Here is a 26,780-nt window from a genome sequence, read left to right on the forward strand (position 1 = left end):
CCCAGCTAGTTTCATGGCTGAATGGGGATTTGAACTCAGGTCTCCCCGGTCCTAGTCCAGCACTCTAACCACTACATCATGCTGGCTCTCGATATGTTGAGGACACCAAATGCAGATGCCCAGATTTCGCAGTTGGTGTCAGGTTCCCTGGTACCTCGAGAGGGTGAGGTTTCTCTAAAAGACATAGCTGACAAAAAGGCCGAGCTGTCATTTAATTGTGTCATGAGAAAGTGTCCCTGGTGATCCGTGCAACAGCGGCAGCATCCATGGCAGCCCGCGCCTCCTTATTATGGGTGGTCAATCTTCTAAGTGATCCTCCGGGAGACCCAGTTAAGATGAGATGGCAACTATTAAAGATCCAGAAAGCGCAGGCCTTTATGGCCGATGCCACTCTTGATACGATTAGATTCACAGCGCAAGTGGCGGCTTCGTCAGTTGCTGGCAGACACCACTTGTGGCTCAAAATTGGATAGTTGATTCTACCTCTAGGTTTAAGGTTAAGAAGCTTTTTGGTGACTGCCCTACAAGACATTCTTGTAGAGTCATCTTGATAAGCGAAAGACAATGCCTTCAACCAATAAAAAGACTGATAAACAGCCTTTCAAAAGGCCCTTCCAATACAATCGGCCATTTCATAGCTTCTGGCCCTTCCAGGGCCGGGACAGAGATATAAATTTCCAGAGGGAATCTTGGAATCGTCAGAGAACACCCTTTAGAGGGTTCGGTACCTACAAACAGCAAGCTGCTCAGTTAAAGCAGCAAAAACAACAACAATGAACTGAAGCATGTCAGACTTGGAGGGCGTTTGTCTTACCTCGCCCCAGCCTGGGAATATTCAACCTCAGACAACTGGGTTCTGCAGCTGATCCATCACGGCTACAGGATAGAGTTTAACTCTTCTCCGCCCTGCCGCTTTATCCCCACTCCAAGGTCAAAAGCATTCTCAAAGCATTCGCCAATGGTCCAGGCGATCCAACACCTCCTGGACATCGGGGCAGTGGAGCCAGTGCCTCTGGCACAGGTGGGGGAGGGAGTTTACTCCTATCCTGTTTACCGTCCCAAAAAGGGACGGCTGAAAGAGAGCTGTTTTGGACTTAAAAATTTTGAACAGATGGGTCCACAGAACTCATTTCCAGATGGAAACTAAGAGCAGTTTCAGAGGCACTCTTTCATCTGGATGTGCTGGCGTCCATAGATTTAAGGGAGGTCTACCTGCATCTTCCTATACACCCAGAACGCAGGCAGTACCTTCGGTTTAAATATGCTGGAAGGCATTTTCAATACAGCAGCCCTCGCATCTTCACAAAGTTTTTGGTCCCTCTGGTGGCACAACTCCATCAGAAAGGGATTTGTCTGTTTGCATATATAGGCAATTTGTTGCTGCAAGTGAGATCTCCCAGAGGCAGAAGGGGACTTGGCCCTTACTATCGCAACACTCGAGAACCATGGTTTCATCATAAATGTAAAAAAGAGTCAATTGACGCCATGCCACAGACTGCGCCATTTGGGGGTAATCATAGTTACCTTAGTGGACCGCCTCTTGCTTCCACCAGACAGGTTACAGACTATCCAGACAGAGGTTCACCTGGTCCTAGCGAGTCCAAGAGTTCCTCTGGCTTCCTTGTCAAGACTGCTGAGCTTGATGGTGGTCACTCCGGACTCGGTTCCTTGGGCTTGACTTCATCTGCACAACCTCCAATGGTTTCTCCTACCTCAACAGAAGGCAATTGCAAGGAAGCGTAGACTGCTTCTGAAGTTGCCACCAGACCTGTGTCGTTCTCTCAGCTGGTGGATCGACTCCAACAACCTGAATTGGGGAAAGACCTTCTTGGACCCACAGAGGTTCATCATAATGACAGACGCAAACGACAGGGGCTGGGGAGCCCACTGCCTCAACCAGATGGCGTAGGGGCTATGGAACAAGGAGGAGCGTTCTCACAGCATAAACTGGAGGAAATTCCACACAATTCGCCCAGTGCTCCTAGCATTCCAGGAGATCATCCGAGGCACCGACGTATTAGTAAAGACTGACAATACAACGGCAAAGGCGTATGTAACCAAGCAGGGGGGGACCAGATCCAGGTCCAGGTCACTTCACCAGGAGGCCATCTTTCTGCTGTCCTGGGCAGAGAGCAACCTTCCTTCCCTGATGGCACACCACGTCAAGGGAGAGCTGAACTTGGTTGCAGACTAGTTAAGCTGAGCTGACATCCAACCGGGGGAGTGGGCTCTAAATCCATCAGTTTTCACCCAGATAACAGAGAAGATGGGCATGCCTGAGGTTAGACCTCTTTGTGACTCCGAAGAATGCACAATTACCAGCGTTTATGACTAGATTTCCATGCAGGGAGGCAATGGCAGTGAATGCCCTATCCAGTCCATGGCCAGACGCTCTCCTTTATGCCTCTGTTGGCCAGAGTCCTGCAATGGGTGCATCTTCTTCTAGCAAGAGTACTCTTAGTGGCACCATTCTGGCCCAGGAGACCCTGGTTTCCAGAGCTCCTCCATCTGGCAGTGGAGCCACCTCGGGAGTTGCCTCAGGCCCTGGACCTGCTCCATCAGGATCCAGTTTTACACCCGGATCCATGTTGGTTTCGGCTCACCGTTTGGAAACTGAGCGGCGAGTCCTGAGCCAACATGGCTACTCGGAGGGAGTTCTAAGCACTATGCTGGTGTCGCGAAGTCCATCGATAGAGAGAATTTATCAATATACATGGCGAGCACTCCTTCGCTGGAAGTCACGCAACTCTGTTCCGAAGGGCACGGCTAAGTTATGTCATCTCCTGCTCTTCTTACAAGAAGGGTTCGAGAAGGGACTATGTCCGGATACCCTGAAACGGCAGGCGTCATTGTTTGTGGAGTTGCTCTCAGCAGAAAAGGACCAGATATCTCAGTCACATCCTCACCTGCGTAGGTTCTTACGAGGCGCCTCGCTGATGTCACCTCCAACAGTGCACAGGTTCCCCTCTTGGGAACTACATACTGTCCTCAAGGCATTGCAAGCTCACCCTTTTGAACTTTTGGCAGCTATTCCAATCAGGGTCTTATCGTTTAAATTGGCCTTTTTGGTGGCCATCACTTCTGCAAGGCTCATCTCGGAGCTGCAGGCGCTGTCTGTAAAACAAGTCATATTGTATATTTCAGAAGGAGGCCGTCAAGCTCATTCCGGACCCCTTTATGAGGCCAAAGGTGGCATTCCCCCTTCCACCTATCGCAAGATGTGTTCCTACCTTCATTCTGCCCCAAATCCGTCCATCCTATGGAGTGGAAATGGCATAAGTTGGACGTTAAGCGGTGTCTTAAGGTCTATATTAGACACTCAGTCTCATTCAGATTGTCAGATGCTCTGTTTGTATTGTTCAACCTGCGTTCCATGGGGGTCCCAGTATCATCAACCATGATTGCAATGTGGATTATAGCGTGTATATCGATGGCCTACGAGGTTCAGAAGTTGAGGCCGCCAACTTGTCTCTCTGCACATTCTACTGAGCAGCAGCAACATCGGTGGCGTTTTCCACTAATGCACCAGTTGAAGAGATCTGCAAGGCGGCCACCTGGGCGTCGCCTTCCACTTTCATCAAATATCACAAGATCGATGATTTCATGTCTGCCCGGGCAACCTTTGGCAGATGGGTCTTGCAACAAGTTCTTCCTTGCTAGCAGACCAGAGTGTTCCCACCCAAGATGGACAGCTGTGGTATGTCCCATGAGATGTCCCTGGCCTCAGCAATCGAAAACGGAGCATTGGTTTCACTTACCATCAAGGCTTCTTCTGGTTGCTGGGGCCAGGGACATCTCGGCCTGCCCAGTTGTGGTTTTGCACTCTGGTCTACTTCTGTTGAAAGGGTGAAGACTGACATTTAGTTCTACAGTTGGTTGCTACACTCTGTTATTCTGGAATGTTTAAACTTGTTTATTCTGACCTGCTGTTTCTAATGTTTTGTATTGCCTTTTATCCCCCTCAGGCTCTAGTGGGCGCGGCTTAATTTTTTAACTATTTACTTTCTGTCCTGCCCGGAGCTCCTGAGAGAGGATAACCCATGGGATGTCTCTGGCCCCAGCAACCAGAAGAAGCCTTCACAATAAGTGAAACCAATGCTCCGATCTAGAAGGAAATCTCTTAAGTTTTAATTTCAACATTCCTATTGATTTAAGGGCTTCTTTTGTTCTCTTTCCCCCTCCTATTCTAATAATAGCAAAATGACTGAAAAATGGATAAAGAAGAAAATATTAGAAAGGAAGGGCTGGCAGTAAATATTGCTGTAATACTGAATTAGATGTGGTTTTATTCATTTTATTCATGGTTAGTTTGTGCTTGATGTGTTGCATTTTTATTATACATCTCTTTGAGGATGTTTTGATACAGAAAAGTGACAAGTTAAATAGTGGAAAAAATGGCAGAATCTTAATGAAAGTGTCTTGCCGGCACATTTTCAGCCTTTATGTGTTTCAGATTAATCAGAAGAAAGACTACAGGATTGTTTCCATACCAGCTGCTTAGTTTGGAGTTGCCAACCACTTATGTTTTACAGATAATGCAGATGGTGTCACTTTCAGCATGTTGCATTCCAATATTTTCCGTGTTGTCCTCACATCTTTCCCCCCCAGATCTGATTTGTGTCAATAAAAACAACACATTCCAGCTGTGATCCACTGTGAACCAGCAAGTGATATTGAGCCTGTCCAGGGTGAGTGGCTGATATCCAGACTAAGTTACTCAGGAGATACTCTAAAGGACTTTTGTCGAACAATGTAGTCAGGATGTCAGCCAGTGTAGCTTTTAGTAGCAGCTTCTTCCATCCAGCTTCAGTGCCTTTTATTATGGACTGGGACTTTAGTTTTTTTAATCGTGAATTAATGATATTACCAGAAAAAATAACCAGAGGAAATCTGTAATTAAAGCCCGCCCCCCATGGGGAACAGGAACTGAATAATTAAGATGAAATTAAGAGTCTATTCACCAGTATCGCAGTTGCTGCACTTAACAAGAAGCAATAAAAGGTGTGGAAACTATTAACATTTGAGAGGACTTCTGCTAAAGTGGATATACGTCTGAGTAATATTAAAGAGCGATCTTGGCCATAGAGATGGGCATTACTCAATAATATAGTGCTATCTTTAGTGTGTTATAAGGAATGACTATTTTAATTTCTTTTCCAGCTAGCTGCAGAAAAACAAAACCTAAGCAGTAGGTAAAAGGTCCTTAATGTGGAAAGAACCCACATTAAGCTAGATGACACAGGAGAGCCAATCAAGGATAAAGTTGGAAGTAGTACACCTTTCCGTTTTTGAAGAATTACCTTTTCATTACATGTGTGCCTTTTCTGTGACATGAAAACAACATTCCTTAAATCCCTACCCCTTCCTCTGTATTCTAGGGGTTATAATGGTTACCCAAGATAATTTTGTAAGCTGTGCCATTTCTCAGCAGAAAGGTAGGATATAAATTTCAAAATAAATAAATTTTACAAATAGAACTGACAAACTGCAACCAACATTTGTGAAATACCTTTGAAAAATCAGCATATCAATCGTGATTGTGTGTGTGTGTGTGCGTGTGTGCAGAAACACATACAGACACATGCAGAAAGAGAGATAGGTAGAAATCAAGATAGATATAGGTATAGAGATATAGATATTAGCCAGGGGCAGGAGAGGAAAGCAGACCAAAACAGTGCCAATGTCAAGCATCAGTTTTATATACCGGTAGTATATCTTATATGGCAGCGAGAGAGGCTCTCTTGTCAGCCATAGCTCTTGTCAGCTGTGGACCCAAACAAAGTGGCTACCACTTGGGCATATTTCAGACCAATTAATGCAGCAAATGATTCTGCACAGCCTGTCACTATGTAAGTGGTACTAGCTAGTCATGAAATAATGCCCATTTTTGAAGTACAGGAAGCCCTCATCCATGATTTTGCATATCGCAGTATCTCAGATTCATGACTGGGTAATATATACCCGACCTTGTTATCTGCGATATGTGGTTTCGTGTATCTGTGGTTTTTGGGGGTGTGGTTTTGCCCATTTATGGGTGTGTTCTTGCTGCATGTGCCCGTGGATTGAGAGAGGAGTTTGGAGGAGGACTCTGCAGTGTTTCTGTGAGGTTTTCGTAGCTTCTTAAAGTCATTTTTGGGAGCCATTGGAAGCCTTGGGGAACCATTACCTTGGAGCTTTTTGAAGTTTATTTGCACTTCTTGGAGCTACTCCTGTGGAGTCTTTTCAAGCCTCTGGGAGCCCTACAGATACAGTGTTAACTTACGTGTGAATACCCCTGACTCTACAGACCAGGAGGGCATTACTAGAGGAGCAGGAGAGCGAGAGAGCTGAGGTGGCCAAAGTACCGTGCTGTGCTCCTTCTTTATTTCTGCTTTTACCTTGGTTTTGGGGGTTATTTTTCTATCATTTTCCTGGGCTCAGGGACATAACCCCCCAATTCCCGTAGACCTAAGGTTTTATTATTTGGGGTTTTGTTATTTGAGGTTGTAGGCCAGAACAGAACCCACATAAATAACGCTGGCCTCCTGTATACCTAGGGTATTCTCTGAAGCAAAAAGGAAGCATCCTCAGCCAACAGTGTGTGCAATATTTAAACTATGAAACATACACTTCATATCGTGGCATCTTACAGTGCATTTGATCAGCAAAATTGTTGTATATGGCTACAAGCTAGAAACAATGAATTGTTTTAGTAAGCAATGAGAGTTTATCATAAAATCAAACTCCAAGTCAAATGCAGTCTATCAGCTTTGTATTGTGCCTTGCAAGGGGCTTGACAATCTCCCTGTTTCTGTAGTCACAGGCAAGGAGCAGAAAAGGGGGATAATTGAGCCCTAATGGGCCTCTGTACATGTGTAAAGAGCTTATTTTGGCTGGGTAGGTCACAAATTGAACAGGCCTGCTATAAGAAAGCTGAAGTCCACCGAAAAGTAACTGATAGTGTGAGAGGAAATAAACGGCAACTGTTTCAACTGCAAGAGATACAGGTGCTTTGAACATCACTTTCCTAAAATAGATTTAGGTGCTGGTTCGCACATTTTTCTTACAATGCTTTCTGATTTAAGCAATAACAGGTCACTTTCCTGCCCCTACGCTTTTATTTTGAGGAATCAACATTTCCTTTTATTCTTTATTTTCACTTCCTCTTTCTTTAACTCTGAATACATTTTCTGTAATTAAAAATATTTTTTATAGGATTGGTTTGTTTGTTTGTTTTTAAGGAAAGTAAGTGTGAAAACGTGTATGAGTTCTGAAGATCACCAGTCCTGTTGGAAATCCAAAATTATTCTATTTTAAGAAGAAGTGTGTCTGTGTTATATACAGAGAGAAGGAGGAATGATTAAAGGAATGGTTAAGTAAACAGTGGATGGCTGGATGGACTGAGATATAGTATAAAGTGAGATAGTATAAAGCAGAAATACTAGGGAGGGTAGACTTAGAAATGGTATAAAGCAGAGTCTAGGAAGTGTTACTGAGGCTCATATAGAGCCTCAGTAACACTCCAAGAAGGAAAAGTGGATGTTAGAGAGAGAGAGGAGAACGGTGATGATGCAGTGACAAATCTCATGAAAGCACAGATGTGAGGAGAGTTACTTCACATTATCATATACGTATTGTTTGTAAACTGGATTGTATTATTATAGGATTGTAAACTGGCCATGACAGATGAAGATTAAAGGCTATTAACACTCTACATTTCTCTCTTCAGTAAAATCAACTTCCCTGCTACCTCTATTCATATCTTTAGGGCTTGGTTGGCTGCATTTTGTGATGCAATCCTCTTTGGCTGCAACCAATCAATGGAGACAAGCTTAATTATTTCCTCTCCTGATTGGCACTCACAGGGAGGTTTCAGCTCTGACTTCAATATTGCATGCTGGAATGGCAGAAGGTAGAGAAAGGCATGGAGAAAAGGGAAGAGTTGATGAAAATTGTCTGAAGTTTCTAATTTGCACGGGATACTTCTGGAAACATAGCCTTTTAGGTGAAGAATACCAGCTCACTATGTCACCTAATAAAAGACTGGTAACTGGAGATGACATTAAGATATCTATGGCTGTAGCTTCTAGAAATGTTCTGCAGGGAAAAATGTGAATAATGCAATATTTGGCCCATGGTGACTCCATGGACAGAGGGTTACTGTAGGCCATGGAGACAACAGTTGCTACCACACCCTGCTCAAGCAGCTGTGTAATGGTCAGTGTGGTTTCTGTACTGATACTACTCATAGGGAAATTACCCAGTTGTAAGAAGGATCATTTAAGGTCAGTAACTGTACAAGCTATTCTGAGCCCTTTATTTTTACTGTCTCCTCCTGCTGCAAAAGGAAATTGATAATAGTCTGTCACACAGCTCATCCTAGGACTTGCATAACTTCACACAATATGCTCCTTATTGTAGAGTGGCGGTGGGTGGGGAGGCGGGGAATGCTGCTACTGGTAATAATGAAGTTCTTTCTTTCACACACTGAGCCCTAGGCAGAATTTGCATGGCTGTCCTGGATTGCAGGGGCATGCCAAAGCACTTCACGCAGTCTGCAGAAGAGTCAACCTCTAGGTCCTAAGGGGAGAAATAGCTTGATTTTGTTTTAAGCCGACACACTATATTCTATCCTATTTACTAAGCAGCAAGCCCACAGAAGAAAATGGGGGTGGTGGTGGCTTCCACACAAGTCAGATGAGTTTACCCAAGTTGATCTGATTTTTACTTTTAACTCCTATAAAATACATATATCACCATTAAGAACTACGGATGCAACAGTTTGACAACTCTTTTTGCACATCTGCATTCTGATGAGTTCATTCCTGCTCAGATCATTTTACTTACCTCAGGTGTCTGGGCAACTGGATCCCACATAACAGGCCTCTGAAGGAAAACCACTTGCTTGGTAGCCAGATTTCCCTCACTGCAAACATTAAACATGGGTTTTTCAAATGTTCTACCATATTTAAGTCACTTAAAGGACTGAGACTTCTGCAGGAAAAAACTTTCTACTTTTATTGTGCTCGCTCACCCACCCACCTGTCAGCTGTGCTTGGTGAAATAAGGAAGTGAGGCAAATAAGTTTTTTGTATCTGTGCAGAAAGTTGTTGGCCACAACAAGACTGCTTTAAAACAAACTCATACATTAAAACTTTGGCCATCGTTCATAAGGGTGCACACACAGACTACCTGCACCCCTTCCGATTGATGAGAATTTTATTCTCAAATTTTATTCACTCAGAACCCAGCCCCTCAATCAACCTTTTTAAACTTGGGAGGGGGAAATGTGTGTGTGCCCTGGCAGCATTTCCCATTAAAAATAAAAATTAAAAAAATCCATAGGCCAAATCCCCAAACTGCTTTTTGAACACAGGGGAATGGAAAAAGCAGTTTAGGGGTTCCCATGGGAGCAGCTTCTGAGAAGGAGTCATTCTTCATAATATTTGGGTGGAGGCACAGATGATGCACGTGCTGCCCCTTCCCCGTGTCACAGCCACTATTATGTTCCCACATGCATTTGGATGTCACCCATTTCAGAAGTCTGACATTTGCTACGGAAGTTAACATTATATGCCATTACATCACCATGCACTTTTTCAATGTCTGCTCCAAGATTAATGCCACCTTTGTTCCCTGTTGTGTACGTGTACAACCTTTTTTTTTTTTTTTTTTTTGGCAACCATCACTATATATTGTATGAAGAGAATCTGAACAACCGTAAGTAAACATTTGAGACTCAAGCATCTCTTCCAGACCTGAAATTACACACTGATAACCAGCAAGAGACAGTCAGTGTAGGAAGACTTGTATGGCAATGTGCATACTGAAGGAGAATGGGGTGTGCATTGTTATATATATATATTACACACAAACCATATACAGTATACCACATGGTTACATTATCTCATTATGTAAACACCATCTTCTGCAGAAGATACACTACTCTTCTGGTGGGTGAGATCATATAATCCCAAAATATTTTTGCAAATAACGCAACAGTCAGCAATACATAATTTTTGCAAGAGAAGCAATAGTAATTAATTTTTAATTATATTCTAAAATGATACCTTTCTGATTAAGAAGGGTGGTATCTTCTAATTAGAAGTGGTCTATCAAAATTTAACAAGTACCCTCAAACTATCCCTTTGGGTAGACGAAGACTTTCCCCTGAGATAAGTGAATATACAAGTTTAGGCCATGGATTTGACTTTTTATCTCCCCCCACCCTTTTGGATATGACTTTTAGGCCATGAATTTGACTTTTCTCCTAGCTTTGGGTTTCAAGATCTGGCTATATTTTGTGTGTGTGATTATTTATTTATTTTTAAAATTTCATCCCATTTCCTGTTCTGGGTTCTATACTTTGTGTTGCTGAGACTGATTTGCAGACTCCCTGGAGTGGTGAGATGCCTATGGAACTCTTTAATATGTTTAGACTTTTAAAGATGATCTCTTCTAACTTTCCTAAATGTAACTCAAATAAAACGTTAGCTTAATTTCCTGGCACGTGTGCTTCATTTTCTACATAGTGGGCAAGCAGTTGAGCACGAACCTGAGCCCCATGGCTAAGCTGCAGCCAGGCAAGGCTAATGGGGACTCTTGGGTAGAAATCATTCCTACAATACTTCAGGATTCAGCTTACCCTCTGGTGGCTCACTCCATGGCAGCATGCAAAGGAGAGAGGGGAAGTGGTCAGTCAAGTGGAGTTTATTCATGGCCATACTGGCAGACAGCGTTCCCTCTGACTTTTTCTCATGTGACTGTTGCTGGTGTCTATCTTATGTTACTTTTTAGATTGTGAGCCCTTTGGGGACAGGGAGCCATCTTATTTATTTATTATTTCTCTATGTAAACTGCCCTGAGCCATTTTTGGAAGGGCGGTATAGAAATATAATAATAATAATAATAATAATAATAATAATAATAATAATAATAATAAAAAATAATGTGTGTGCGGAATGAGTTTGGGGCAGCAGTATTAAGGCAGTGTGTGTGCGTGCACGTGCATTCAGAGTGAGGCCTTCCTGATTCAACCCGAGTGGGATCTAAAATTAATTTTAAAATTAATATCAATCTGAGTGGGATCTAAAAAGCGGGCATCAAAAGCCTTCTGTGTGCCCTCACCTGCTCACTCCTTAGAAGGAACACTGCTGGCAGATGCCTGTTTTGCATGGGATGCTAACATATATTCTGCTGTGGTGGACCCCATTCTCCTCCTTTCTTAGGGCTTGGAAAGGAGGCACTTCAGTGAACATTTTTACAGCCCTGCAACTTTCATGAAAGCATAATTCTTTACTTCAATGATACTTCAGTGGTGCTGGGGGCTGCCTGCTCTACTTCTTGGCCTTTGGGGCATTGCAGGGATCTATTTTGTCCTCCATGCTGTTCAACACCTACAGGAAACTCCTGGGAGAGGCAATTTGTAGTCAGGGACTGTGATGTTATTTATTTATATTATTTATAAATAAATAAATAAATAAATAAATGTCAACAATATGCAGATGACACTGCACGTGCGGATGACACCGCAGGTCTCTTTATCATTCAAGTCAGATAAACGGAAGGCGGTGGATGTTCTTAACTGGTGTTTGGAGGCCATCCTGGGCTGGATGAGGGCAAACAAGGTAAAACTTAATCTAGATAAGATGGAAATGCTCTGGGTTGGTAAAACTGATTATCTAAGTAACAAGGTAGGTCTTAGATGGGGTCACACTCTCCCCTGAAACAAAGTTCACAACTTGGGGATACGTTTGGACCCGACATTGTCCTTGGAGGCCCAGGTGGTGATGGTGTGCAGGAGTGCCTTTTGCCAGGTATGACTAGTACGCCAGCACTGACCCTACTTGGAAAAGTCGGATCTGACCTCAGTCACTCATGCAGTGATGACATCCAGATTGCATCACTGCAACACATGGTACGTGGGGCTGTCCTTGAAGACAGTTTGGAAACTTCAGCTTGTTCAGAAAGCTGCTGCAAGAATGCTCATAGGCACAAGTGGCTTCATGAATATTACACTCATTCTGTAGTATCTCCACTGGTTATCAATTGGCAACTGGGCTAGATTCCAAGTGCTGGATTTGACCTTTTAAAACCCTACACGTCTTGAGGCCAGGGTATCTGTCAGACTGCACCCACCCATATGAACCTGCCAGGGCCCTCCATTTTACAACTCAGGCCCTGCTCATGGTCCCACAACAGCTGGATGCACCATAAACAGCACCATAAGCAACTCCTGCTCCCCTCCCCCACAACAACCAGTGTTCATGTTGGAATCAACCTCTGTCTAGAAATACCCTAAGTGAATGTCAGTCTAAGGTCCTTTTCTTATGTTATGCTGCAGCAAACCTCTTCTCACAACACTGGGGAGACTAAGAACCCCAGGCAAACTGGGAGGAGTCCAAATGCTGGTTCCAAACCATACTGGTGTTGTCAGTGATTCTCTTTTCCTCTACAGCAGGCCTGCTCAACTCCAGCCCTCCTGCGGATGTTGGTCTACAACTCCCATAATCCCTGGCTACTGGCCACTGTGACTGGGGATTATGGGAGTTGTAGTCCAAAAACACTTGGGGGGGCACCTAAGTTGAGCAGACCTGCTCTACAGCAATGGTTCCAATCTGGGGGCCTCCAGATGTGGCTGAACTACAACTCTCAGTCTCATCAGCCCCAGCTACAATTTATTGTAGCTGGGGCTGATGGGAATTGTAGTTCAACAACATCTGGAGCCCCCCAGGTTGGGAACCACTGCTCTGTAGGTAGAAAAGCAGGTGCTGCGTGTGAGTGTGTAAGGGGGGGGGATTTTGATTAGAAAAACAATCTGCAGGGAGTGTTAAGTGCCCACTCCTGTGACCAAATGTGTACCCTTCTAGAGTTGCTTTTAATTTTTTTAAAGAATATGGAAGACTTTTACACTCATCTGCTGTGCTACATGTAGTTTGATCCTAACTACTGCCATAGAGTATAACCCTCATGCCTGCTGATTGAAACATCCTAGCAGCTTCCTTTTCCTAATGGCATCTGCTGGGAATCGCTGAGGAAGTTTAAAAAAGAAAGAGAGAGAAGAGGGAAATCAGGGGAACCCCTGCCTTCCTGATGGGGAACAGTGAGGTTCCTAAAAATTCCTCCAGAAATAAACCCTCTTCTTTGTATGTTTCCCCTATTACACACTGGAGTAGAAAAACCAAAAGCACACAAAATAGCTTAATTATGATTCAACTTTGATTTTAAAAGGCAAGAAAGAATGGTGGGTGTGGGTCACACAGCAAGCAAACTTAAAATGTGCAATGTCTGGCCTTATTAAAATGCTGATCACGCCAATGTCCAGGGGCTTAATTCACAATTGTATTGAGTGACAGTGGGATTTCCACTGAATTTCAATGAGGGAGGGAAAGAAAGTGCATTAGCAGGAGCTGTTTTATAGGTTCAATCTTATTCTCATTTTCGCTTTCACTCCTTTGCCAAAGAATGTCCAGGGACTTGATTTGGGCTGAATAATGAGAGGAGAAAACACACCGCTGCCATTAGTTTATCTTTTACACATTTCTGCTTGTTTTTTTCTTAATTTTTTTAGCTGTGTTGCTTATAAATTATATGCACCTTATTTGTTGAAACTGGTAGCAACAACCATTTGCTGTTTATCAAGCAGGCTTTCCTACCTATTTTAAGCAAGGGAGGTAAATGAAGGCAACTGAAAAGCAAGCTTAACGGAGCTGTGGTCACTGGGAAGGGAGATGGTTCTGCTCTCGGGATATTTTTGAAAGAAGGAACTAATTAGAAATTCACTCATTTCTGTGACAATGTAAGAGTTTGCATATATGAGATAAGATCACCTTTCTTTCCATCAAGGAGCCGGCTATTACTTAACTTTAAAAACAATGCTAGGAAACGGGCACAGTGAGGTTGGAGTGGGCCCTGGGGCAAACAGTGAAGATGCTCCCTGCCCTGGCCCCCACCTTCTCTGCCTCTCTGCCTCCCCACCCCATTTCCTTGCTGAAGGACTGTTAGGACATGGTGGAGGGAAATTATGATCCCCCCCCCGCCCCGCTCCCACCACTTTCTTCTTCCCTTCCCTTTTCTTCCTTCACTGGATGAATATGGGATTGAGAGGTTGGTAAGAGGGTAGGACTTTTGATAATGGGGAATCAAATGCATTGTAAATGAGAAAATTGTTCAAAAAACTATTAATAGAAAAGAAAAACGAGCATGCAAACTACACATTTAATGTAAAGTTTAGCCCTCAATGTGAGTTTTTACACTAATGTGCATGGAAGAGAAAACAGGAATGTTGCTTCTAAATGAGAAACAGAAGCTTCAGATTTGTGACAGACTCCAGAGGGGGAGTCACATTACAGTCTACATTCAGCTAATTGAGTTTTAAAGAGGCATACTTAAAAGTGGAGGCACTTCTTTAACTGAATGTAGCCTTTTGGAGGGGGTGGGCAGGGGTGGGTGTCAATTCAGACTAGGACTGTGGTGCATGGGGATCAGAGGTGCACCTAGGTGATTTTGGAGCCCGGACCTAAATGCCTTTGGAGGCCCCCCTCCCCTGCATATTAAGCATCATCATGCTTGGCCAGGTGGCTACACCACCCGGGACAGACTAAAGAGGATTTGGGGGACCTCAGGGGCTGTGGAGGCCCTGAACTTCAGCCCTGAGGTCCAGGGGTAAGAGAGCACCTCTGATGGGGATGGTGGGTCTTAGTATTTTCTATCAGTGCCATTTCCCTGCCCAAGTCCTCCACCCAACAAAGATCCATTTCAGGGACCCTAGAAGGGTCTATCTATGTGGTCGCTAAGAGTCGACATCGACTTGACATCACTTAATCAATCAATCAATCAATCAGAAGGGTTTTAACAGCTCAGGGTGGTCAGGACTTAGTGAATGCTGCCTACTTTTCAGGTGCATTCTTACAGCTGCTTCTTTAATGGGCAAATAATAAAGTTACATTCTATCACATTCAAAATTGTGAAAATGAGTTGATCACAACTGTTCATACAATTGAATTTAAAAAAGGAAAGAAATCTAAGAATTAATCAAAGAATTAATCAAATCTAAGAATTAATCAAAATTAATCAAAGAATTAATCAAAGAATTAATTCTCTGTGTAAATCACCCTGAGCCATTTTTGGAAGGGCGGTATAGAAACCGAATAAATAAATAAATAAAATAATAAAGTAATTGTCAAAATTAGAAATGATAAAACAATTATGAAATTCAATTATGGAACATTCTTCATATGGTAAAATTAACTAATATAATTAATTCACTTCAGAAAAAGAAGGGATAAATGGTTTGTAGAAGTTCATATCTTTTCAGTTATTGCTGGAACACCAGATAACAATTAGCAAATACAAACAGACTATAAAAACAGACTCTTATCTTTAGAAATGTGGATAGATAAGTCTGTATGGCTATTTTTGTTTTATGACTCCCCTTTGCCATTACAGACAAATATTTTGTAATTGTTGGTTCAGGGGTGTAGCTATAATTGAACAAGGTGGGGAAATGGCTCTAGGCACAGGAGAGAGGGGAGTTCACGGGCTGGGAAAGAGTCCGCACTTCACTCTCCTGTGAAGTAAGAGTGTGTGTGTGTGTGTGTGTGTGTGTGTAACATTTATTTCCTGCAACAGTTGGCTGCCTATGAAATATCTCTACTTCCCTTTTTTTTAAAGTTTTCTGCCTTATACCACTTCCTGTCTGTAGGTACTCAAGGCAAGAGCCAAACCTGTCTGCTTGGAATCATTTGTGGCTAACAAGCCCCACAAAGGTGCTGACAGAAAGCACGATGGGTAACCGGCCTTTACTACCTAATCATTTCAAATTCTGACAGATAATCTGGGTGTTGTAAACTGCCCAGAGATGTAAGTTTTGGGCGGTATAAAAATATGTTAAATAAATAAATGCTGCATTTTAATTCCAGGATTTGACCCAAAGATTTCTATTCTTCACAGGAACACAGGAAGCTGCCATATACTGAGTCAGATCATTGGTCTATCTAGCTCAGTATTGTCTACACAGACTGGCAGCAGCTTCTCCAAGGTTGCAGGCAGGAATCTCTCTCAGCCCTATCTTGGAGATGATGCCAGGGAGGGAACTTGGAACCTTCTGCTCTTTCTAGAGCAGCTCCATCCCCTGAGGGGAATATCTTGCAGTGCTCACACATCAAGTCTCCCATTCATATGCAACCAGGGCAGACCCTGCTTAGCTAAGGGGACAAGTCATGCTTGCTACCACAAGATCAGCTCTCCTCCTGCCTACATTCAGGGCCAGTTCGAGGTTGCAGAGGGCCCTTGCCAACATGCCTTTGGGAGGCCATCCATCTTCTCCTTGTTCCTCCATTTAGCCCAATACTTTGCAAGAGACAGAAGGTGTGCAAATGGATAGAGGTGACAGCTTACACCTCTGTCTTTGCGGGTAGCGTGGTGGGGTGGATGAAGCTCTGGAAGGCGTAGGCTGCTGCCTTTTCTGTTTGCACACTCTTTCTGTCCAGTCCTCCTGGTCTCAGTTCCCCCTGCTGTGTGATATGGGGTGGGGAGGTGCACAGGCAGGAACTGGAGTAGTTGCACTTTCTCTTGCTCACTCACTGCCCTATGCTCTCTCCCTGAGTGGTGAATGGTGGGCCCAGTCCTTCCTGCAGGGGAGCAACTGGAGGCAGCAGTGGCAATCACCACTTACTTGTCCTTTTCCATGGGCAAGTGAGCTGTCTTGTGCCACCTACCCTCCAAGTGCAAGAGGTAGAGGGAGAAGTGTGACTTGTCCGAGGATTGCTGTGCATCATGGCACATAGCTGGGAGACCTGCCCATCCAATGGGGCACAAACTTCCCACAGGCTGCTATACCTCAGTAGCACCTGGTCAGCACCAGTAGGCTCTCCTGAGTTGCTGAAGCCTTAGCAGCTACCTTACAGTATTGACTAGATGCTAGTCCTGTTGGAGATGGACTTCCAGTGCATCGACCTTTTGCACCAACTAACCTAATGACCACTACGGTCACTGGGAGTAGAGATAGTGAGTAAGGGTCTCCCTAACTGTTCTATCTGTCTCCACTCTATGACCCCGATCTTACTCTTCCACACTTCCTGTGCTGCTGAGTCACAATCCTTCCTTTCCTCCTAGAGAGAAGAGGGAAACATCTCTCTCCCTCCTTATCTAGTCATTATGTAGTCCTTTAGATTAGGTTTAGGTCTTTCCTAGCCAGGTGTACTTAACCAATAAATACTTAGTATTTAGTTCTATAAAGATCTCCATGTGTTTTCCCTAAATAGCTGCAACAACTAAACCACCCTCTGCTACCTACTCTGTAACTGGAGTGTGTGCTCATTCCTTAGTGCTCTGCTGTTTTACCTACTGGGGGTAAAAATTAACAACCTCCAACAAGTCCTGCCTTAATTCAGGCATCAGGAAAACTGAAGTGGGTAAACAGGAAGACTATTTGAGATCAGATCAGATCACTCTCTCCCCCTATTTTTATGAATATTTACAATGAATATTTACACATCGCTTTGCAACCAAATTTCCCAAATGTGGTTACCTAGATATAAATAAATAAATTGCTCCCTGTCCCCAAAGAGCTCACAACTAAAAAAGAAATATATAAGATAGACACCAGCAACAGCAACTGAAGGGATGCTGTGTTGGGGATGGATAGGGCAAGTTGCTCTCCCCCTGCTAAAGAAATAGAATCACCACTTTGAAAAGGTGCCTCTTTGCTCAGTTAGGATGGCAGTCCTTTGGGGATGTCTCACTATTGCACAACAATGTTTTTACACTGTAATTCATTTTTATGAGTCCTTAACACTGTGATTTTTATCTTCAGAAAACAAATATTTTAGGAAGCTCAAGTTTTCAGCATACCATTAAAACATGGGGAATTCCATATTCAGAGTTGTTCCTGCTTTTGTGTAACCAGAACTGATTCTTTCTTCTCTTTCTCTCTTTCAAAAAACTGCACTGAAGTACTCTGTCAACGCTGTCTGAAATACTGATGCTGCTTTTCCACTCAAAGGTAATTGATTCAGGAACTGGGTCAACTCACTTGGAAAAAAGTCTGTTTGCTTGGAACCATTCCTGATCCACTCCACCCACCACCAGATTATGTGAATAGGGTTTCAACCCCCCTAAGCAACCAGCCCTGCTGAAGTAGTGAGTAGTCTTATCTTAAGTGATGATTGTAGGACACTTCTATTTCAACTTATCATAGGGACTCATTAATTTGGGGGCTCCTTCATTGTTCTAACTGATGGCACAATGCCAAATACTTATTCATTAGTTAGAAGCCAGGTTGCCAGAAAAATAGGAAGAAATGTGAAATAAACCTTCTAAATTGCCTGTTTTAAAAAACAAGATCAAACTAGATATGCAGGAGCCTGCATTAGTAAGAGGCATGTTCGCAACACAAGTACCAATTTTTTCCTAAAAGAATTTTAAAAGGGGAGTAGGGAGTGGAGGTTCTCATTAGGAACATGCTTAAACATGTTTCTGCCTGTTTAAAGAAAAAAGTCAAAAATCTGATTGAACATGCCCAAGTCCTTAAGTATGCCTAAAGTAGGAACATAGGAAGCTGCCATATACTGAGTCAAACCATTGGTCTCTCTAGCTCAGTATTGTCTACACAGACTAGCATCAGCTTCTCCTAGGTTGCAGGCAGGAATCTCTCTCAGCCCTATCTTGGAGATTATGCCAGGGAGGGAACTTGGAACCTTCCACTCTTCCCAGAGTGGCTGCATCCACTAAGAGGAATACTTTAAAGTGCTCACGCATGCAGTATCCCATTCATATGCAACCAAGGCAGACCCTCCGTAGCAAAGGGGACAAGTTAGGTTGCTTGCTACCACAAGATCAGCTCTTACATTTGGTGTAATAATTTCAACACTAATAATTTTGGTGTAATAGTTTCATGAATATGCAGCATTGAAATAAGTGAGACAAGTTAGTCATGACTAATTTAAGTCCCATTAATTTAAGTGGGATTTAGTTGTGACTGACTTAGACTGGGTCCTGCTCTCTTCTGTAATCTACAGTACAGGGCTAGATATGAGCTTCCTTAATTCTCAGTCAAAACAGAATACAAAAGTTGAAGTTTATTGGAGAGTTTAGTGAATAAATGATTACTATTCATGTGGCTGTTAAATAAAAATACAGGGTGCTGTGTGCGTGTGAGAGGGGTGGGGGGAGAGGGGAGGTGCCAGAGAGAGGAGTTATTGAACTATCTGAGCAATAGTTAATATTGTAGTAATTTGCTGTAGCATGTAATAGTGAAACCATTCCTGTATACTATAACATTAGAGGAGGAGGCAGGCAGGCTCAATATTTCATTTAATATGTAAATTCTTTACAATTTGCAAGAAATACCAACTGATCAAGTAACAGTTCAGTATCTAAGCATTGTTCTTCTAGTCACTAACAGCCCAGATTCAGTAAATCACTGGAGACCAGGCTAAATTTTAGCACAGAAAGTAGCTTTTTAAGTATCGGTAGCCCAAACCATAATGTTATAAATGTGCTGAAAAGTGCTTTGCCAAATCCAAGCACAAGGCCTAGATTCCTCATCACGGGGAAAATTCAGAAGTTAGATTTACTCTCTGTTCCTTCAAGTCAATGAAATGAGTATGTAATTAGTAGAGACAATTCACTTGTTCAGTGTAAACATTCCATTGCATTTTATTCTAGAACTGCATATTATTTTCACTTACCTGTCCATACGGATGATTGGTGTAGGCAGTACACATGTTAAAAGCCAACCAAACTCAGCCAAAGTGTGGAGCAGAGGACCATAATCGTTTTTTATTTCATTGCCCTATATTCAGAAACATAGATATGACTATATTTTGAGAAAGTTTTAAGCATATCCATACACCAGACAGCAGATTATAGTAGGTTCTATAGATGATTGTGAATTTTCATACTATTTCTAGTGCCCAGCTAAGCCTATGTATGAACAAGAAGAAACACATGCATGTAATGTATCCTCATTATTGGCTTTAAATATTTGCTCAGGTGAGACCAAACAAAAATTTGCAGTATGTGTGTAGTAATGAAATGTTACTTTCATAATTAACACTGGTTGTGCTCAGGGATCCAGCAGTCATTTATGTGTGGGGGAACTATGTACACAGTTGGAGGTTTCTCTGAAGCTGCTGTCACAGCAACATTTGGGGTGCAGAAGCAAGTCACACTTAGAGAGGTGGCTTGCTTCTTCAGGGGCTGATCAGCTGCCGTGGATAATTCCCAGTAACTTCTGTTGGCATGCGTGGTTCTGCCTCATGGGCTTATATAGCTTCCCTGGATTGAAGCCACTTTTTACTTCAGTGATTTTATTCCTGAATAAGAAACGGCAGTTAATACAAGCTCCACATGACCAAAGTGAGTCATCTGAAGCAATGTGCAATATAGAAGCAGGAGGGGCCCGGTGGGTAGAAAAGCAGGCACGACGAACCAGAGGAAAATATAGTCCAGGAGCCAAAAGGTTTTGTGAGGCCACTGTGGTCGAGGAATTTAACTAATCACTCTCTATGCGTCTTCATTTCTTGGAAACCAGTTTCATCATTTTAAGAAAATGTTCCATTTTCCCATCAGAGCTGCGACCACATTCAGTGTATGTGCTTTCAGGACTACAGCAGGCAATATCTCTTGCCAAAACCCATGCTAAGGAATCTTATATTATATAAGCATAAAATAAACCCAAACCCATATTTGGTTTTTCAGAATTTGTTTGCTAGAAGTATTTATGCATGGAATGTTCAAATAGGAATATTCTGAGCAGAAAGTATTGCAATATATATTTGTGGCAACTTCCTGATCTTCATTTATTCAGGGCTGTTTATGTGCCTTACAGATTTAAATCAGGACATTACCTTAAATGCCTACTACCCTGGTGGCGCAGTGGTAAAACTGCCGCCCTGTAACCAGAAGGTTACAAGTTCGATCCTGACCAGGGGCTCAAGGTTGACTCAGCCTTCCATCCTTCCGAGGTCGGTAAAATGAGTACCCAGAATGTTGGGGGCAATATGCTAAAATCATTGTAAACCGCTTAGAGAGCTCCGGCTATAAAGCGGTATATAAATGTAAGTGCTATTGCTATACTACCTGATATCTACATTATCAATATTTCCCTACAGACAGCCCAACCATTTCTGTATTAGTTAATATGGTTCCGAAGGCCAGAAAAGATTTAACAAATATGTATATAAAGATGGTAATAACTCATGCTTTTTTTATGGATACCTACATCTATCTGAAGGTCTAAGTCTATTAAAAGCATGTTCCTTACAGACAAGTTTTAAAGATATTTATTTCATTATTTACTTATTTATTTATCATATTTTTACACTGCCAAATCAAAGAGTCTCAAGGCGATTTTAAAGCTCAGTCCTAAGCATGATTACTTGGAAGTAAATATCACTGAACTCAAAGGGACTTATTTCCAAGTATACGTGTGTATAGGGTTGCAAGTGAATTAAGCCAATTTTTAAGAAATATAAATAATATATATCCAAGGAGAGAAAAATCTTCATAAGTTCATCAGACCAGCCTAAGTGGTTCAAAAGAGAAACAAAAAGTTACCTCAATGACAGTCCATTGTTCTACAACTATGGCATCATTTCCTTTCCTGTTTGAACCTGGAACTCCCGAGCCTCCTTCTTCATATATAAATAAGCCATCTAATGTTTTGGGCAAGTACTCAACTAGGGAATTAGGAAGGAAAGAGAGAGAGAGAGAGAGAGAGAGAGAGAGAGAGAGAACCTTTACATTTCAAAAAATACCTTTAATAAATGTAGCCATCTCTTTTAAATCAACTTTGTTTTTCTCCTCTCTGATGGTCAGTCTAAACTTTACCTGAAGATACATTCAACATAATGGATGGGTTCTCATAACCCATGCAGTACCGGAAGAACGGGAAAGGGAGGGCTTGCAAGGCATGCACACATCTGATTTCCATTCTGAATAACCTGGAAATTTTCAGTGATGTCAAGTTGGTACTGTGCCAACTCGACATTTAGCTGTAGTGTGGAAAGCAGCACAGCACATGGATCATCCCCCAAATGCCTAATTTCCATGCCATTGCTGAGGATTCGTAACTTGTGGTTTGGATTTGCTTTAGCAACCAGCTTTTTCAAAGTGGAATGGGTGGATGGAGATGGACTTTAAATTGTGTGCCCCCTTCCCAAGTAGGAAAAGCTTGAAGTCTGAAAACGTCCTAGCAACCTTTGTTCAGAAACTTGAAAAAGTTTCTTCAGGTGCCCTGCCTATCTCTGTTTCCTAGTCCTTACCTTTCACTACAAAATACCCATCATTATGAATGGATAATATGTGGAAAGAGTGCTTCTGCTGTGTGCAGAGAGGGACAGTACACACATACATAGCTTGAGGGTTGAATTTCAGAGATGTAAAGGCAGGATTTTCCTCACAACAGAATCTCCAAATGCAGAATTTTACATTTTCTCAAAGGAGTGAATGACAATCCTATGATAATTACTTGGAAGTAACCCTTACTTTAATCAACATGACTTATTTAATCAACATGACTTATTTAATCAAACATGCATTGGATTGGATTGAATGCCTCTCAATGTTTCCTTGAGACAGCAAAGTTAGGACAGGACAATGTATTGGCCAAGAAAGTGTCTTTGAGAGGAGTGCAGAATAGATACTTTCTTTCAGCAAAAAAATGAAGGGAAAGCAGAGTTTAAAAGGGGATAGCAGATTTTGTTTTTTAAATAAATCCGAGAGAACACAAGTAAATTTGTCAGAAAAAGGGAGAAAGAACAGAAATGGTCACAAAAAATGGAAACAAGAGAGAGGACGAAGGCTGTGGAAGGAAAAAGGCTGTCTCTGGAGGCAAGACTGAAAGAATGCGTGTGTGCGCGCGCGTGTGCGTGCATGCATTCTCCTTCCCAGGCTCTTATAGCTGTTCTAGCTAATAAGCATAGTCCTGCCTCTGGAGCACATGGGAAGGATAACCAACACAAGATGTCCTCATCCAGCAGCAGAGAATAGACTATGAGAAACTAAACGTGCAGATGAGCATTTTTTGCCATATAACCCCCAAGAAAAGAAGATTGTTGGAGAAAAAATAAGGATAGTTGCAGAATTTGAGTATTTATTTCGTATCAGTCTCTGACATCATAATCCTGATTCCTTACTTTTTTATTCAGTATAACAGTGACAAAGCAGCACAGGCCACTACTACAAAACTCCTTTATAGCTCTGAGATAAATCCTGCTATTATCCCAATTTCCAGATTTAAAGACTAATGGTAATATTAAGCTTACCTTTAGAAGGTTCCCAGTATACAAATGAGTCAACTAATGACAGCCCTTGTTTGTAATAAAATGTGGTTAATTCTAGCCAATCAGCATCCAAAGTACTAATCACTGGCCCTTTTCTTGACACTTTTAAAGACAGAACACCCTCATGATAGATCCAAGAGGTGGAGTCATCTTCAAAAACATTGAAGACTGTATACAATTTGTTATCTGAAAAAAGATAGAAGACAACAAAGGTCAGGAAAAAATGATGCATTTAATGAACTCAGTAGATTGAACAGAGATTATACTTCTGGAACATTAATCTAGAAAAGCTGTATTTCAAGTACAGAGAACAAGCTTTTCCATAGATCATGGAATAAAGGCTCAAAATGATTTGTAAGTACCATTTTCATTCAAGTGGGTTATTATTCTTGCAGTATGATGGAAGCTGACAGACAACCTAGAGAAAGGTGTTTAACACTTCTAACTGTACCACTCACTTGAACTCTTCTTCCTCTTGTGCATAACACTGTTCACTGTCAATTCTCTTTCTCAAAAGGTAATCCCTCTCTTTCTCTCTTTCTCGCTCTCTCTCTCTCTCTTGCGCACGCTCGCACGCGTGTGTGCTTTCTGATAGAGTTCTATCTTTGAATGGTCCTGCCTTCCAGTAAATGTCCAGCCCTGGGCACTTTACTGTTCGTGCTCTGCATTCTCTTTCTGAGTGTTATCATTTTCTCATCTATTTTTACACTCCTGACATCTCATCACATGATCTTGTACCTGTAACAATACTGCTATCTCATCCTCAAGTTCCGTTTTTTCAAACTAAACTTGGCAAACGTTATGCTCATGATCTTTTGAACCAAATCACCCACTTCTCCCTGACACTTCTCTATAACTACTGGAAATACTATAAACCACCCCTATTTGCTCTACCATCTAATTGTCAGAACTCAAATCTTTCATTCCCTGCCCCACCGCAAGATGCACACTCTCCTCTGTAAATACTAGCTAGAACACTATGTATGTTCTGGTCACCTCTTCTCTAGACTGCTCTAACGTTTTCCTTGCTAGCCTGTCCTCCTGCCATAATTTTCTTCTTCAGTTGATTCACAGTGCTAAGCTAAAAACCACCCGTCTGTACAAATGTAAATATAAAGAGCTCAGGAGACGTATTCATTTAAGATATACCATCTGTGGTGCCCCACACACTTTGTTCACCAGCTGCCATTAGAGGTAGGGTGGGCATCTCCTCTCTCCCCACTACCTATAGGCATTACATGGAGGCAGTACAACAGGCCACTGTGAGAACGGGAGGTCCACGCATGTTTTCCACATCCCCACTGAGCCCCCATCCTCTGCTTGGTGCAAATTACTTGTGCTCCAGATGAGAGAGGTATGGGAAGTGTGCACAGACCTTAGTCCTCCTAATGGCCCATCATGCTGCTTGTGCATACACCAATACACATTCATATGCGGCGGAAGTTGGGAAAACAGCGCTGTTGAGCCCATGAGAAAAATCCATCCACAGGCATTGCACCTGTGGTTCAGTGGATTGCGTCCACAATAATAATTAACAACAGAATTTCAACCTAAGTTGACAAAAATAACTGCCTACCAATAAAAACTGCATTCCATGGCCATCACAGTCATCTAAACTGCCCAAAGCTAGATGGGCAGAAAAAAGATGAACTTAGCAACTCACTTGGAATGACTTCAGAAAAATAATATTTCTGACCTCAGTCAGGAAATCATTTCAACATTTTCGAGCGATTGTAGTATAAACGCTTTGTCTGGCTACCAATAATTCAACTTCCCATCATGAGCTAATAGAGAAGAAAACTTTATCGGATGACTGCAGCTGACAGGGATTTGAACAAGGAGAAGCAGTCCCTATTTTGGTCTCGGGCCATGAAAGGGCTTTAAAGGTAGGCACCAGCGCTTTGAATAGGGTCCAGAACCTTCAGGCAGCTAATGCAGCTGCTGCAGAACTGGTTGTAGATGTTCTCTTCTCCTCACATTCCTCCGGAGTCAAGCCACAGCATTCTCCAGTAGATTCTGAGTTGTTTTCAAGGGTAGCCTCACTTAGAGCACATTACAGTAGTCAATGGTTGAGGGTCAGAAGCATGCATCCGCATGGTAAGAGCTCCCTGCTCTACAAAGGACAACTGCACAACTGCTGCTGGCCCGCATCACTGTCTAGTAGTTAACCAGGACCAGGGCAGGCTCCAGCAGCACCAAAATGCTCTAAACCTGTTCAAGTAGTATCTCCCTTCAAAGCAGATTCTTTCATCTGTTTGATACAATTATTCCGTTCATGGAAAATACAGAAGTCCTATTTTTAAAATACCTTCTCCTTTCCTTAACTTGGTAGGACTAGGGTAGCCTTCTCTTCCATCTTGAAGATCGATATCTTGAGACTGTCCACTGTCTGGCTGAATCTCTTCCTCTATTCCACTCTCAGAGGACTGACCACTAAATGTCCCTCCATTCCAGGTTTTAACATTTTCATCAGAATCGTGCCTCTTCTGTTCTCTACTTCTTCTGCATAGTGTTGACTCAGACTCTGTATTTCCATCCACATTTGTGCCATTGCAGACTTTAGTCCGAGGACAAGGCTGCGTTACAAATCCAACAAACTTCATCCCTCTTTTTGCAGCATCATTGACCTATATTTTTCACAGAGACAATAATTACTACATGGCATTAACTTGTAATTTGTAGATTAATTATTGAGTTTTTTCATGATGCTTTTACTGTTCAGGTTCACAGATGCAGAAAACATTGTGTGCACTGAATGTGAAGATGGCACATGTCTACTTTAACAATAAGTATGGGAATTATAAATTTTTAAACTATTATGATTTCCCAAAGCATGAATCTCCAGTAATACCATTTTGTTATATATGAAATCTTTACATTTTACTGTGGTAATGGGATTTTTCCTATGCCCAAATATATCAGTTTAGGAAAAGTGTTAGATGGGAAGTGGTTCTTGGGCACTCTACAAACTGAAACAGGGCTTTAACAAATGCTGGAATGTCGAGGCTGTATATTTAAACCACGGATGATAAGCAATGTTCAGTGCTGGACTCTGCAAGACCTATTGTACTCAAATTACCAGAGGTCCTATACATAGGGTGGCTTAAGCAATAAAGCCCTAGGGTTGTACAAGTTGTTAGCTTTTTGGAGCAATGTGAGTAACTACCTACTTAGTTTAGTTTAGTTTATTTATTGATTGGATTGGATTTCGATACCACCCATCCAAAAAATGACTCAGGGCGTTTTACACAGAGAAATAATAAATAAATAAGATGGCTCCCTGTCCTCAAAGGGCGCACAATCTAAAAAGAAATATAAGACAGACACCAGCAACAGTCACTGGAGGGTTACTGTGCTGGGGGTAGATAGGGTCAATTACTCTCCCCCTGCTAAATAAAAGATAATCACCACGTTAAAAGGTGCCTCTTTGCCAAGTTAGCAGGGGTTCCTGGAGACTGACAATTTTTAACTACAAAAATGCTGATAGCTAGGCAGAGCTGAGGACAGACTACA

The 26,780-nt window shown here is 42.3% G+C and overlaps 1 protein-coding gene across 4 annotated transcripts in view; it reads right to left on the reverse strand.

The window, feature by feature from the left end:
• RFTN2 (raftlin family member 2) overlaps nucleotides 1-26,780 on the reverse strand; it is a 50,470-nt gene that overhangs the window by 4,185 nt on the left and 19,505 nt on the right. For 3 of the 4 annotated variants that reach the window (XM_053277675.1, XM_053277684.1, XM_053277693.1), the window contains 5 exons: nucleotides 25,576-25,894; nucleotides 23,250-23,453; nucleotides 21,541-21,662; nucleotides 19,671-19,774; nucleotides 8,827-8,905 (listed from right to left, as the gene is read on the reverse strand). In XM_053277675.1, coding sequence (XP_053133650.1) covers nucleotides 8,827-8,905; nucleotides 19,671-19,774; nucleotides 21,541-21,662; nucleotides 23,250-23,453; nucleotides 25,576-25,894 — 828 coding nt within the window. The remainder of the gene's footprint in view (nucleotides 1-8,826; nucleotides 8,906-19,670; nucleotides 19,775-21,540; nucleotides 21,663-23,249; nucleotides 23,454-25,575; nucleotides 25,895-26,780) is intronic. The other variant, XM_053277701.1, reaches the window with a different exon arrangement.

The sequence above is a fragment of the Hemicordylus capensis genome, chromosome 1 (assembly GCF_027244095.1).
Source record: "Hemicordylus capensis ecotype Gifberg chromosome 1, rHemCap1.1.pri, whole genome shotgun sequence".
Lineage (NCBI taxonomy): Eukaryota > Metazoa > Chordata > Lepidosauria > Squamata > Cordylidae > Hemicordylus > Hemicordylus capensis.